The sequence below is a fragment of the Aquarana catesbeiana genome, linkage group LG04, assembly GCF_042186555.1.
Source record: "Aquarana catesbeiana isolate 2022-GZ linkage group LG04, ASM4218655v1, whole genome shotgun sequence".
In the NCBI taxonomy this organism is placed as follows: domain Eukaryota; kingdom Metazoa; phylum Chordata; class Amphibia; order Anura; family Ranidae; genus Aquarana; species Aquarana catesbeiana.
Genome location: NC_133327.1, coordinates 635,786,268 through 635,800,002, shown reverse-complemented (window position 1 = coordinate 635,800,002; position 13,735 = coordinate 635,786,268). Strand labels below are relative to the sequence as shown.

At 45.0% G+C, this 13,735-nt stretch overlaps 1 protein-coding gene across 1 annotated transcript in view; it reads right to left on the bottom strand.

Moving 5' to 3' along the window:
- Positions 1-13,735, bottom strand: part of USH2A (usherin) — a 1,400,924-nt gene that overhangs the window by 88,245 nt on the left and 1,298,944 nt on the right. Inside the window, exon 66 of the mRNA XM_073628975.1 lies at positions 480-689. Within this exon, the coding sequence (XP_073485076.1) occupies positions 480-689 (210 nt within the window). The remainder of the gene's footprint in view (positions 1-479; positions 690-13,735) is intronic.

Genomic DNA, 13,735 nt, shown 5'->3' with positions numbered 1-13,735 from the left:
AAAATCGCCAGCAACTGGCTTGGGATTTGGATTTTATTGCCCCCCCTCCCATGCTGCCGCCCTAAGGCGGCTGTCTGGGCTGCCTTATGGTGGCGGCAACCCTGTCTGCGCCCCTCTAAACGCTGTGCCCGATCGCACTAGCTGCCACCCCCCCACGCTATGCCACTGACTCTAAAGCTGGCCATACACCTATAGATTATCTGCAGATTTTCTATGGTTAGATGGAAAAAGTGGGAGATTCCTCCATCCACACAGTTTAGCGAACATGGAGAGATCTGTTGCACATTTTCTATCTAACCATAGAAAATCTGCAGATAATCTATAGGTGTATGGCCAGCTTTAGTTCCCACTACATCTACTAGTAGCTTGTTCTAAGGGTCTACTGCTATTTAGCATGCAGTTCAGACTTTCTGCACTTTCCCCCAGGTAACAGGCTACATTTGTGTTTTAAGTAGGTACATGGAATGATAAGCACTTACCACTGTGTCCATGCCTTTATCATTTCTGGAGAACAGCCGGTACAAGGTCACTATACCGTTGGCTTTAGTTGGAGGGGTTATATTTGCCACAGCAGATGTAGCAGACACTGCATGGAATATAGGGCTGGATAATCCTTCTGGGGCAGCTGGGTTGGTTCGACAGCGGGTCCAGGGGCTGGAGGTTTTTCCTGCAGAATTTACTGCCTGCACCTGCAATAATGAACGGAAGATACAAGGAAATCAGAAAACAGCTTACCAATAGAGCCAGTATAACAAATTTAGGAAACCCACACTTTATAAATGAATGCCTGCCTATTGTCTCTACAAATGTTTCGACAGCATCTACAGTGTATCTCAAGTGTTTTCATCATGAATATATTTATAACTTATAATAATTATGTACATCTCAACATAACACCAGTGATAAAGTGCACAGACCTGTGTTAGTCTGTGTCCTTATTGAGGTCCGTGAATCCAAAGCCCAGGCTCAACATGACGCCTCGACTTCTGTTCAAGTCAAGATGAACCCCACCCTCTCCCAGTGCTAAGCCCCACCACCATCATTCATTTTCCAGAACGTCAGTAGACCGTATTTAGTGCCAGTAGGGAGCAGGGCCCAATATCGCATTAGACCAGTTGTATATCTGGGGCTCCAAGGGGTCTCCACAAGGACGCAAGGAACATAGGTAAGCCCCCTGCACTTATTTTAGGTCAGTTCAGGTTTGCTTTAAAGAGGAACCCGTGAATAAAAAAGTGACCCTTACAGTGGGGCTATCCCCATACAGGAAAGGTAAAATACAGTACTTATTTTTGTTTAGGGGAATATAAAAGAATACCTACCCTAATCCTTGCTCCTGCAGGCTTCTATCCAGCTGCATGGTCAGTCCTCTAAAAGCTGCTTCTCTTGGCTACTCCATCTGTTACAGGATCTCTGATGTCATCATGTACAATGCAGGACCAGCAGTCCTGCATTATATGTGAAAACGCAGAGGGCCCCCACCCATAAACCGGGATATCAGAAGAGAAGAGGAGACAACTGGCTGCTGGGAGAGCGAGGGATGAGGTAAGTACAGCTGCCTTTTCTGCTCCTCCTAGACAAAACCAAGTTTTTAACCCTTGTAGTACCGGAGAGCCCCACTGTAAGGGTCTTTTTTTGTACTCACTATTCAGCTTTAAAGGAGAAGTCCAGCCAAAGCCCGTTTGGCTGTACTTCTCTTATGGATCACAGCAGTGCATTTCGTTTTGCACTCCTGTGACCCGCTTTTGGCAGAGAGCGGACTGAAATCTGCTCTCTGCTGTCGTCACCAATGTCAGTCCAGGCACCGCGTCATCCTGACCACGGAGTCTGGATCCGCCAGGTGCCTGGCACCAAACTCCAATGAGCGAGGAGCGAGAAGAACAGAGAGCTGTGACTGACAGTCTGCAGCTCTCTGCTCATGGAGCTCTCAGTATAGAGGCCCCGGGGGACAGATGCAGGATCACACCGATGCTGCATCCACCTAGGCAAGTATGATTGAGGAAAAAAAAAAAAATCCTTTACTTCTCTTTTAAAGATTTGTCTGTTTTTTTGTCTGTCTATCTTTCATTTAAAAATAGCTCCCAGCAATTCTGCTAACGCATCTGTGTATTGAGCTCCTTGTCGCTCTGCAATAATTTAACTATACTTTCTCAAGGTGAGCGATCAATTTAGGTGGCAAATTTCAGAATTGAGCACATCTTTGGTTTCCTCGCTGCAGGTTCAATAATTGATTTATACCGTGGGTGATCAGTAAAGCCCACCGCACAGAAGACGGCTCTATGTCTACTGCGTTAAAACCAACAACTTTCCTACTTACACAGGAAGAGATGGGAACATTCTTTTATTTTAAGATTAACAGCCCTTCTTCCCAATATAGATTACAGTGCCTTTAAAAAAGCATTCCTACCCCTTGAAATTTTGTACATTTTGTCACATTACAACTAAAAACGTAAATGTTTTTATTGGGATTTTATGTGATAGAACAACACAAAAAGGCACATAATTGTGAAGTGGAAGGAAAATGACAAATGGTTTTCAAAATGTTTTACAAATAAATATGTGAAAAGTGTGGCATGCATTTGTATTCAGCCCCCCTAGGTCAACAGCAATTTTCAAGTCCTGCCACAGATTCTCAATTAGATTTAGGTCTGGACTTTGACTGGACCATTCTAACACATGAATATGTTTTGATCTAAACCATTCCATTGTAGCTCTGGCTGTATGTTTAGGGTCGTTGTCCTACTGGAAGGTGAACCTCCGCCCTAGTCTCAAGTCTTTGCTGTGTACACATGACCGGTTTTGCTGTCGGGAATAAACGCCGAAGGTTTCTCCGACGGAACTTCGACGGAATTCCATTCAAGCGGTCTTGCCTACACATGGTCAACCCAAAGTCCGACCAAAGTCCGACCGTCCAGAACGCGGTGACGTACAACACTTACGACAGGACTAGAAAAAGGAAGTTCAATAGCCAGTAGCCAATAGCTTCCGTCTCGTACTTGCTTCACAGCATGCGTCGTTTTTCCGATAGGAAAATTGGTTCCTTCGGAAATATTTAGAACATGTTCCATTTCTAGGTCCGTCAGAATTTTCGAAAAAAGAAGTCTGATGAGGCCTACACAATATCGGAATAGACGATGAAAAGCTTCCATCGGACTTTTTGTGTCGGACATTCCGCCCGTGTGTACGCGGCATTACAGATTTTCTTGTAAGATTGCCCTGTATTTGGCTCCATCCATCTTCCCATCAACTCTGACCAGCTTCCCTGTCCCTGCTAAAGAGAAGCATCCCCACAAAATGATGCTGCCACCACCATGTTTCACGGTGGGGACGGTGTGTTCAGGGTGATGTGCATTGTTAGTTTTCTAATACACATAGCATTTTGCTTTAAGGCCAAAAAGTTAAATTTTGGTCTCATCTGACCAGAGCACCTTCTTGATAGGAATGATAGGAAAATCGTGCGAGAAATGTAATTGAAAAAGAAATGCGCATGTGTAAGAAAAGAAAGTTCCCGGAAAGAAAAGAAGATTCCCAGCCATGAAAATTCTTTTCTGTAGCAACATGAGGTGAAATTGAAGGCTTGGTTGGCCGAATTTCGAAATCAATGGTGGCACCATTGGATAACAAAATGCACGAATTTTCTGATTTTCAAAAGAAAATTCTTTCGAAATTTGACCATGTATGGCCAGCCTATGGCCCCATACACACTATTAGATTTTCTGCAGATTTTTGTCTTCAGATTTACCAAAACCATGTAGTGCAAGGGCCTGCCTTATTGTATACAAATTGAAACTCTTAATGTTTGACCTCATATTATATGGTTTTGGTAAATCTGAAGACAAAAATCTGCAAAAAATCTAATAGTGTGTGTATGGGGTCTAATAGTTGACCTATGGACATATTCTCAAATACAAAGAACAGCTGTATTTATACTGAGATTAAATCACACACAGGTGGACTCTATTTACTAATTAGATGACTTCTGAAGGCAATTGGTTCCACTAGATTCTAGTTAGGGGTATCAGAGTAAAGGGGCTGAATTCAAATGCACACCACGCTTTTCACATGTTTATTTGTGCCACTTTGTGTTGGTCTATCACAGGGATATGCAATTAGCGGACCTCCAGCTGTTGCAAAACTACAAGTCCCATCATGCCTCTGCCTCTGGGTGTCATGCTTGTGGCTGTCAGAGTCTTGCTATGCCTCATGGGACTTGTAGTTCTGCAACAGCTGGAGGTCCGCTAATTGCATATCCCTGTCTATCACATAAAATACATTTACATTTTTGGTTGCAACATAACAAAATGTGGAAAATGTCAAGCAGTATGAATACTTAAAGACCCTGTATAAAAGAAGTGTAATCTTAATGATTGCATATAGGAATTAGAAGCCTTTTTCAAAAAGTAAACAGCATCCAACCATACTATACTGCCACATTGCCAGGAAGATTGAGACCTCTCTCTTTTTTTCCTGCAGTGATTCTTCAAGGATTTTCTGCCTGCCTGAATTCTGTCTGAATTTTGTGTTTGCTGTGTAAACACATTAGTAGACAGTTTGTAGGTACAGGCATGCTCCATTCATGTTCAGATGTCTACATGACCAGCTTTTTACATTAACATGAATGTTCAGGTAAGGCTCCATTCACAGGTGTGCGACTTGAACATCAAATTTGCATGACAAGTCGTTCCCCATGTTTTCTAATCATAACCATTCATATATGCATGACTTGAAGTTGCAGCAACTTCAAAGTAGTTCATGCACTACTTTAGTCTGACTTTCATCCAACTTGAGGGCCATATACGTCAATGTTAACCCTCAAAAGTTGCATACAAGTCGTACCTGAATGTTTTACAATGCACCTTGTGTGCAACAGTTGTCCAGTATCACTGGTCAAATCCAAGTTGCACCCATCCAAAGTTGCGTCAAAGTTGCACTCCAAAGTCGGCGCAACTTTGGAGTTGTACAAGTGTGAGGCCCCTTCCACACTTGTAGGACATGACAGTTGTACGATTGTGGATCCGACTTTGCCCTGCGACTTGAAGTCCGACTTCAATGAACAGGGATCAGACTTTAATCCTTGACAATACCAGGCACTGCCTTGTATGAATCTTTAGAGGGAACTAGACGCACTTTAAAAAAAAACTGGCATGGGTTCCCCCTCCAAGAGCATACCAGACTACCAATTAGCATACCAGCCTTGGCTAATTAGTAGTCTTTGATCCACTGATTTCTGTCTGAGTATAATTTGTAGTCTCTGTCTTCTGTCAATAGGTGGCACTGTTTCCTTTAGCATTAGGATGATGTATTACAGTGAGTTCAGGCTATGGGTAGATAAGTTGTCTCAGCCAATTAGCAGGAGTTTGTTTGGCCACTTTGCTTTCTGGGATAGGTTATTTATTCAGGAGGAGTCAGGTGATCGGGGTTCTTCTCGCCTGGGGCTGCGGCATGGGTGGATGTGTGCCAGACAGCTCCTGGCTGCAAGGCCTGAAGCCTGAGTCCTATAGAGGAGTCCTACTGGCTGTTAGGTCTACATGAGGCCTAACCAGTAATTCAAGGTTTTGCAAAGGAGGAGCAGCAAAGGTTAAGCCCGAAGCCTGGGACAGAGCCATGTGTGTTAGAGGCTCAGCCTGAGGGGAGCCTGTTCGTTGCCAGGGGTAAAGGAGAAGCAGTTTCCGGAGGGACGACCACTCCTGTTACCAGAGTCAAGTTTGGAAGGGATGAAGGAGTACAAGAGCAGACGCTTCACTAACCGGGGACAGTGAAGTAAGCTTCAGTGGTGTCAGGTCACCTTGAGGCTAGGTGACAGATGCACTCTGTAGGAGTCAGAAGTGCACCGCTAGGTAGTGGACCCTAGGACTGACTGCTGCGGATTGAACCCTGGGAGGTTCAGGAAGCAGGTCTACTGGATCACTAACACAGATCCCACTGGGAGCTAGAGCATAGATTCCCCAGAGCGCGGAGTCTAAGAGCCAGCAGGTGTTCACCAGAGCCTCTGGTGGTGAGGATGGACTGTGCTGCAGTCTGGCTCCAGGTCGTGGCCCCCAGGGTCTCACAACTCACGCTCATGGTAGACTACAGGAGAAGAGGAAGGAGGCAGCAGGCTGGAACAACAAGGAAAGTAAGGGACAAGCCAAGGTCGGGGCCACAAGCAGACAAGGACAACAGAGTTCACGCCAAGGTTCAGGGTCACAGGCAAACAGGGATGGTCGGGGACACGCCAAAGGTCAGGGTCACGAGCAGACAGGAATAGTTAAGAACAGGCCAAAGTCGGTAACTTGAATCAGACGTAGGAAACACAGCAAGTACACACGAAAGCTAACACACAATGGTTGATCAGCACTGCTGGCTTGCAGTGCACAGGTTAATATAGGGTTCCCTGATAGAGGAGAGGTTATAAAACCAGTCAGGTGAGAGGCAGCTGGTCTTTAGAGATGAACACATGGAGACAGGTAAGCTGACAGAAAACTCTATTGCATAACCATGACAAGTGGAGACTCATCCAGGAATACAGCGGGTAGCTGTGAGTAAAGCTTGAAGGTGTACGGCAGGTAGTTGGAAGTAAAGCTTGAAGATAATTACAGCGGTTAGCTGTGGGTGAAGCTCGAGGGATCCAGCAGGTAGCTGAGAGTCCAAGAAGTCTAGTGAGAGATGGCGAGCTGCGCTTGAGGATCTACAGTGGGATACTGTGAGTTAAACTGGAATTATCCACAGGGGGATACTGTAAGGGAAGTTGTCACTATAGGAGACAGTAGTTGCTACAAGATATGGATTGCTGCATTCAGCTTAAAGGCCTGTTATCTGTATTGCTGTCTGCCTAGTTCTATTTCTGGTCTGTGGAGTTTGCCTAATTGCTATTGCATTTGCCTAAGGGCGCCCTAACCCTCTCTCCCACAGTTCCCGTTAAGAGAAATAAACTCTTTGTTCATTTTTACAAAAATTGACTGGCTCCCAATATTTCCACCTTGCACCACACCCACTATGTCTAGTAGCCTGCACCCCGAGGAGGAATGTCAGTTCTCCCTGGCTCGGAAGTCGGGGAGACCGCTACAATTACATGTAATAGCACAGTAAAGCCTTCTTAAACAGAAGGTATTCCCATGTCTTATTCCATCACATATCCCAAAAATAAGACGATTATTCCTCATTTCAGAAAAGTGGGTGGAGCCATGCAAATAATTTATGCCCCAACAGCCAAATGCACATCCAGAACCACTGGTATACAGTTCCTTGAAAAAGTATTCATACCCCTTGAAATTTGTCATGTTACCTCCAAAAACGTAAATGTATTTTATTGGGATTTTATGTGCTAGACCAACACAAAGTGGCACATACAGTACCTTGCAAAAGTATTTACCCCCCCCCTTGGCATTTTTCGTGTTTTGTTGCCTCACAACATGGATTGTTTGAGGATTTGCATCATTTAATTTACAGAACATGCTCACAACTTTGAAGATTTTTTTTTTTTTTTTATTGTGAAGCAAACAACAAATAGGACAAAATAACAGAAAAAGTCAATGTGCATAACTATTCACCCCCCTAAAGTCAACACTTTGTAGAGCCACCTTTTGCGGCTATCAAGCTCCACGTCGCTTTGGATAAGTCTCTATGAGCTTGCCACATCTTACCACTGGGATTTTTGCCCATTCCTCCTGGCAAAACTGCTCCAGCTCCTTCAAGTTGGATGGTTTGTGCTTGTGATCAGCAATCTTTAAGTCTGACCACAGGATATCATGGAGCACGAGCACTTTTGATTTATATATTCCTTTTAAAACATAGTGTTATGTTGTAGATATCTTTGCTATATATAGTTTATTGGATTTATATATTTACATTAGTATTGTTTTTTTATATACATATTAGCTCTGCACAGTGTGTTATATATATATTGTATTATCACAGTCTCGGGAAGTGTGGGAAGTGCGAGCAGCTGATTATATCTTTTGTGTTTATTTAGGTTAAGTGTGGCAACTTACAAGGTTTCACCTACTGGGCTTTGACTAGGCCATTCAAACACATTTACATGTTTCCCCTTAAACCACTCAAGTGTTGCTTTAGCAGTGTGTTTGTGGTCATTGTCCTGCTGGAAGGTGAACCTCCATCCTAGCCTCAGATCGCACACAGTGGTACAGGTTTTACTCAAGAATATCCCTGTATTTAGCACCACCCATCTTTCCCTCAGTTTCCCAGTCCCGACTGCTGAAAAACATCTCCACAGCATGACGCTGCCACCACCATGTTTCACTGTGGGGATGGTGTTCTTTGGGTGATGTGATGTGTTGGGTTTGCGCCAGACATAGCGTTTTCTTTGATGGCCAAAAAGTTCAATTTTAGTCTCATCAGACCAGAGCACTTTCCTCCATACATTTTGGGAGTCTCCCACATGCCTTTTCGCAAACTCAAAATGTGCCATTTTGTTTTTTGCTGAAAAGAATGGCTTTCTTCTGGCCACTCTGCCATAAAGCCCAACTCTATGGAGGGTATGGCTTATTTTCGTCCTCTGTATAGATACTCCAGTCTCTGCTGTGGAACTCTGTAGATCCTCCAGGGTTACCTTAGGTCTCTGTGCTAACTCTCTAATTAATGCCCTCCTTGCCTGGTCCATGAGTTCTGGTGTGCGGCCGTCTCTTGGCAAGTTTGCTGTTGTGCCATGTTCTTTCAATTTGGTTATAATAGATTTGATGGTGTTCCTAGGGATCAAAGATTTGGATATTTTTTTATAAGTAAAAGAGAAAGAGTTTTGCGCTAGATGCTAAATAGAAAATGATAATATTAATAAGTGAAAAAAACCGTGAAGGGAATCCTGCGGCTAAGCACTATAACCCCAATACGAGGGCACATAGAAAAATTTATCAAAAAGAGTAGTGCAGCGCTGGATTAATAACAAAGTGAATAAATATGTGGTTATACACATATAAATGATTTTGACCAAAAAAGTGTAGTTAAACCATTAAATTTGACCTATAATAATAAAAAAACCAACAAGTGATAATGGCTAGGTAAAAAGCTATACCATACAAGGCGTGTAGGTGATTAAACACAAATACAAATGTGTAAAGCAAAGTTCATATATGTGATGAATTGAAGAAACAAGTCCACAGATAGGCCAATGCAGAGTTCGAAGTTGTGTGATCCACCGCTAGTACAGCCCGCCACCAGATGATAAAAATTGGAGGCTTACCAGAGAGCCTGCGACCGCCCTTACTCAGGGGGGTCAAAACAGGCTTAGTAGTGGAGGATGAACTCCTGGGGATGTCCCACAATAGATTCCATGGGTTGTCCTGCTGGTCTCCTTCTCAGGCAGCTGATCAGCAGTAGCCAGGGCACCAATGCAGAGGGAATGCTCCCAGGGGCGCTTCCAATCCTGATGGATAGTGTCAGTACGTGCCTTGCCTCTGCCTTGTGCAGCTTCCGTCTGGGTTCAGGCCTCTCCCAGATGCAGTCCCCTGTCTTGGGTTGCTAACAGCACTGATAAGCGGGGAGCCCCTTCTGAAGGTCTTTTGGGGCAGCAGCAGCTTCCTAACCAGGAGCAACAGTTCTGCTTGTAGGCTTAGCTGGTTTTCTGCAGGTGACAGGTAGGGGCTCTTCTTCTGAGCCTTTTTTTTCTTTATATATCTTGTTTACTGTTTGTTTTCTTGTATGGTATAGCTTTTTACCTAGCCATTATCACTTGTTGGTTTTTTTATTATTATAGGTCAAATTTAATGGTTTAACTACACGTTTTTGGTCAAAATAATTTATATGTGTATAACCACATATTTATTCACTTTGTTATTAATCCAGCGCTGCACTACTCTTTTTGATAGATTTTTTTTATAACCTAACCCTGACTTGTACTTCTCAACAACATTGTCCCTTACTTGTTTGGAGAGTTCCTTGGTCTTCATGGCAGTGCTTGGTTAGTGGTGCCTCTTGCTTAGGTGTTGCAGGCTCTGGGGCCCAAAAAGGTGTGTATATGTAATGACAGATCATGTGACACTTAGATTGCACATAAGTGGACATCATTTCACTAATTATGTGACTTCTGAAGGTAATTGGTTGCACCTGAGCTTTTATGGGCTTCATAACAAAGGGGGAGAATACATACGCACAGGCCAATTATCATTTTTTTATTTCTGAAAAATAGTTTTATGTATATATTTTTCTAATTTTACTTAACCAACTTAGACTATTGTGTTCTGATCCATCACATATAATTCAGATTAAAAAACATTGAACTAAAGGCTGTAAGGTAAAAAAATAGGTAAAAAGCCAAGTGGGTGGATACTTTTGTAAGGCACTGTAATTGTGAAGTGGAAGGACAATGATAAATGGTTTTCATTTTTTTTTTTTACAAATAAATATCTGAAAGGTGTGGCGTGCATTTTTATTCAGCCCCCTTTACTCCGATACACAAACAAACAAACAGCATCATGAATGCCAAGGAACACACCAGACAGGTCAGGAATAAAGTTATGAAGAAGTTTAAAGCAGGGTTAGGTTATAAAAAAAACATCCCAAGCTTTATACATCTTCCAGAGCACTGTTCAATCCATTACCCAAAAATGGAAAGAGTATGGCACAACTGCAACCCTACCAAGACATGGCCGTCCACCTAAACGGACAGGCCGGGCAAGGAGGAAGAGTGGCCTTTATGGAAGAGTGGCAAGAAGAAAGTCATTATTGCAAGAAAGTCATAGGAAGTGCCGTTTTCAGTTTGCGAGAAGCCATGTGGAAGAAGGTGCTCTGGTCAGATAAGACCAAAATTTAACTTTTTGGCCTAAAAGTACAACGCCATGTGTGGCAAAAAACTAACACAGCACATCACACTGAACACACCATCCCTACCATGAAACATGGCGGTGGCAGCATCATGTTGTGGGGATGCTTTACTTCAGCAGGGACAGGGAAGCTGGACAGAGTTGATGGGAAGATGGATGGAGCCAAACACAGGTCAATCTTAGAAGAAAACCTGTAATGCCACACACACACGATCGGAAATTCAGCCAGCAAAAGACTGATAAGAGCTTTTCGTCGGAAAATGCGACCGTGTGTATGCTCCATCAGACTTTTGCTGGCCGAATTCCAGCCAACAAAAGATTGAGAGCATGTTCTCAATTTTTCGGTCAGAAAAAGTTCCTATCCGAAAATGTGATCGTCTGTAGCAATTCCGACGCGCAAAATTCCTACGCATTCTCGGAAACAATTCGACGCATGCTCGGAAGCATTGAACTTCATTTTCTTGGCTCGTCGTAGTATTGTACGTCACCGCGTTCTTGACGGTCGAAAGTTCAGCGAACTTTTGTGTGACCGTGTGTATGCAAGGCAAGCTTGAGCGCAATCTGGTCGGAAAAGCCATCATATCTTTTTCCGATGAGAAGTCTGATTGTGTGTACGCGGCATAAGGGTCTGCAAAAGACTTGAGACTGGGGCAGAGGTTCACCTTCCAGCAGGACAATGACCCTAAACATACAGCCAGAGCTGGAATGGTTTAGATCAAAGCATATTCATGTGTTAGAATGGCCCATTCAAAGTCCGGACCTGAATCCAATTAGGAATCTGTGGCAAGACTTGAAAATTGCTGTTCACAGACACTCTCTATCCAATCTGGGGCGGTCAGAGCAGATTGACCATCTCCTGCCCAGCCGGACGCAGAGAGATGCTGATACACAGGAGTCAGCTGGAAGGGGTGGGTGGCAGGTGTGGAGTGGACGTCTCCCGCCCAGCCGAGTGCAGGGAGACCTGGGCAGTCAGGAGACAGAAGCGATGTGTGGGCAACATGGGATGTATTGTGATCTCCCACTCGGCCGGGTGCAGGGAGATGCGAAGCAGACAGCACAGGTTGGGCAGAGTGCACTGGCACATTCAAATCCCCTGCCCTGCTGGGGGCAGGGAGAGAAGGAGCCACTGGGGGCAGCAGCGCAGATACTAGAAGAGCCGAGGAACCGGCCGGAGGGGACCCTGCAGAGACTCTTAAACGGTGAGCTAGGGGACGGGCTGGCCTGGATGAGGACACACGGGAGGATCTCCGTTGAACCCCCCCAGCCCCCACCCTCCCGTGTGCCGGGGGAACGGACCCAGGTACAGCAGCGGTGGGAACCCGCGTGCATGGGACAGGGGCAGGGAGCGCTGCAGCTCCTGCCCTGCTGGGCACAGTGAGACAACCAGAGAAAGAGGCAGCTGGAGGAGGCCGGGTGGACTGTAGTGTGGCTCTAGGGCTCTGGGAGCGTGGATAGTGGGCAAAAACCCAGGCCGCAGCAGTCACTGGCAGGGGGGAAGCCCGCCGAGTGAAACCACGGCGGAGTCAGGGCGATGCTCTGGGCCTTCTAGGAGGGGAAGGGTCGGCACATGCTCAGCAATGGCTTTGGGGGAGCGGGGAGGGCAGGCAGGTATGTAAGTAGCTGGACCCTGGCCAACAGGAGCTCGGTGTCCATGGTAGAGGGCCGTGGGCCGTCGGTTCTTCCCAGCCCTTCCAGCCATGTTCCTCAAAAGACCCAGAATTCCCTGGGGCAATACTTTCCTGAGCTCAAGCCCAGCCCATCCCCCATAGCACAACCAATCCTTGGTGACCACTCAGCCACCTTGTCCTGCACCTGGCCATGCCCCCATCAGTCAAGGCTCTCTTTCCCTAAGGGGCTCAAGAGGCCTTCATTAAAAAAGTAGCAGTATATGAATGACGGCTACACATAAAACATCTCACAATAATACAAGTTCAGATAGGAAACCCAAATGAACCAAAAAGTAGGTGTCTGATGTGTTTCGAGATAGGATTTTAAGTCTCTTCTTCAGAGGTGTCTAGATATGAATCAGGACCCATCTGTGAGACATTGATGAAAAAAGAAAAGGAGAATTCTGCTCCATGTTAAAAGCAGGATATCCACTGTCACCTTTCAGATGTCTTCCCCAATGCAGAGACGGGGGGACAAAATTCCACAAAAAAAGTCACAACTGTAGAGTTCACCAAGCAAGGCAGCAAAGGTAAGATCCTTTATGAGTCACAACGGCATCACATCACTAGATGGTGCTGGACTGATCAAAACTGGGCAGACGTCAAAATGGTTGGCCTTCAATTGCTGCATAGGAGTGGATTATGGGACAACCAGTAGGAAGACCCAGTATGAGGAATGGTTCTCATGGTGGTCAGCCCATTGTGTACCCAAGGCATCGTGCACAGCAGCTGTGGCAAAATGCAGATGGCAACAAATGTGGCGAAATAGGCCATGTTCTTTTTTGAGCATTAAGCTTTGCCAACACCAAGGGGGTTATTTATGAAAGGCAAATCCACTTTGCACTACAGGTGCAAACTACAAGAGCAAAGTGCACTTGGAATTGCACTGTAAGTGCACTTGGAAGTGCAGTCACTGAGGGGTAGATCTGAAATGAGGGGAAGCTCCGCTGATTTTATTATCCAATCATGTGCAAGCTAAAATGCTGTTTTTTATTGTCCTTGCATGTCCTCCTCGGATCTACAGCGACTGCACTTCCAAGTGCACTTTCAGTGCAATTTCAAGTGTAGTTTGCACTTGTAGTGTGGATTTGCCTTTAGTAAATAACCCCCCAAGAGTTTAAAGGGGTTGTAAAGGAATTTTTTTTTAAAATAACAAACATGTTATACTTACCTCCACTGTGCAGCTCGTTTTGCACAGAGTGGCCCCTAACCTGGTCTTTTGGGGCCCCTCGGCGGCTGTCTCAGCTCCTCCCCGCAAGAAATAACCATCTTCATGCGAGCTCTCTCGCATGGTGTTTAATTCTTGCGGGCGCGCTC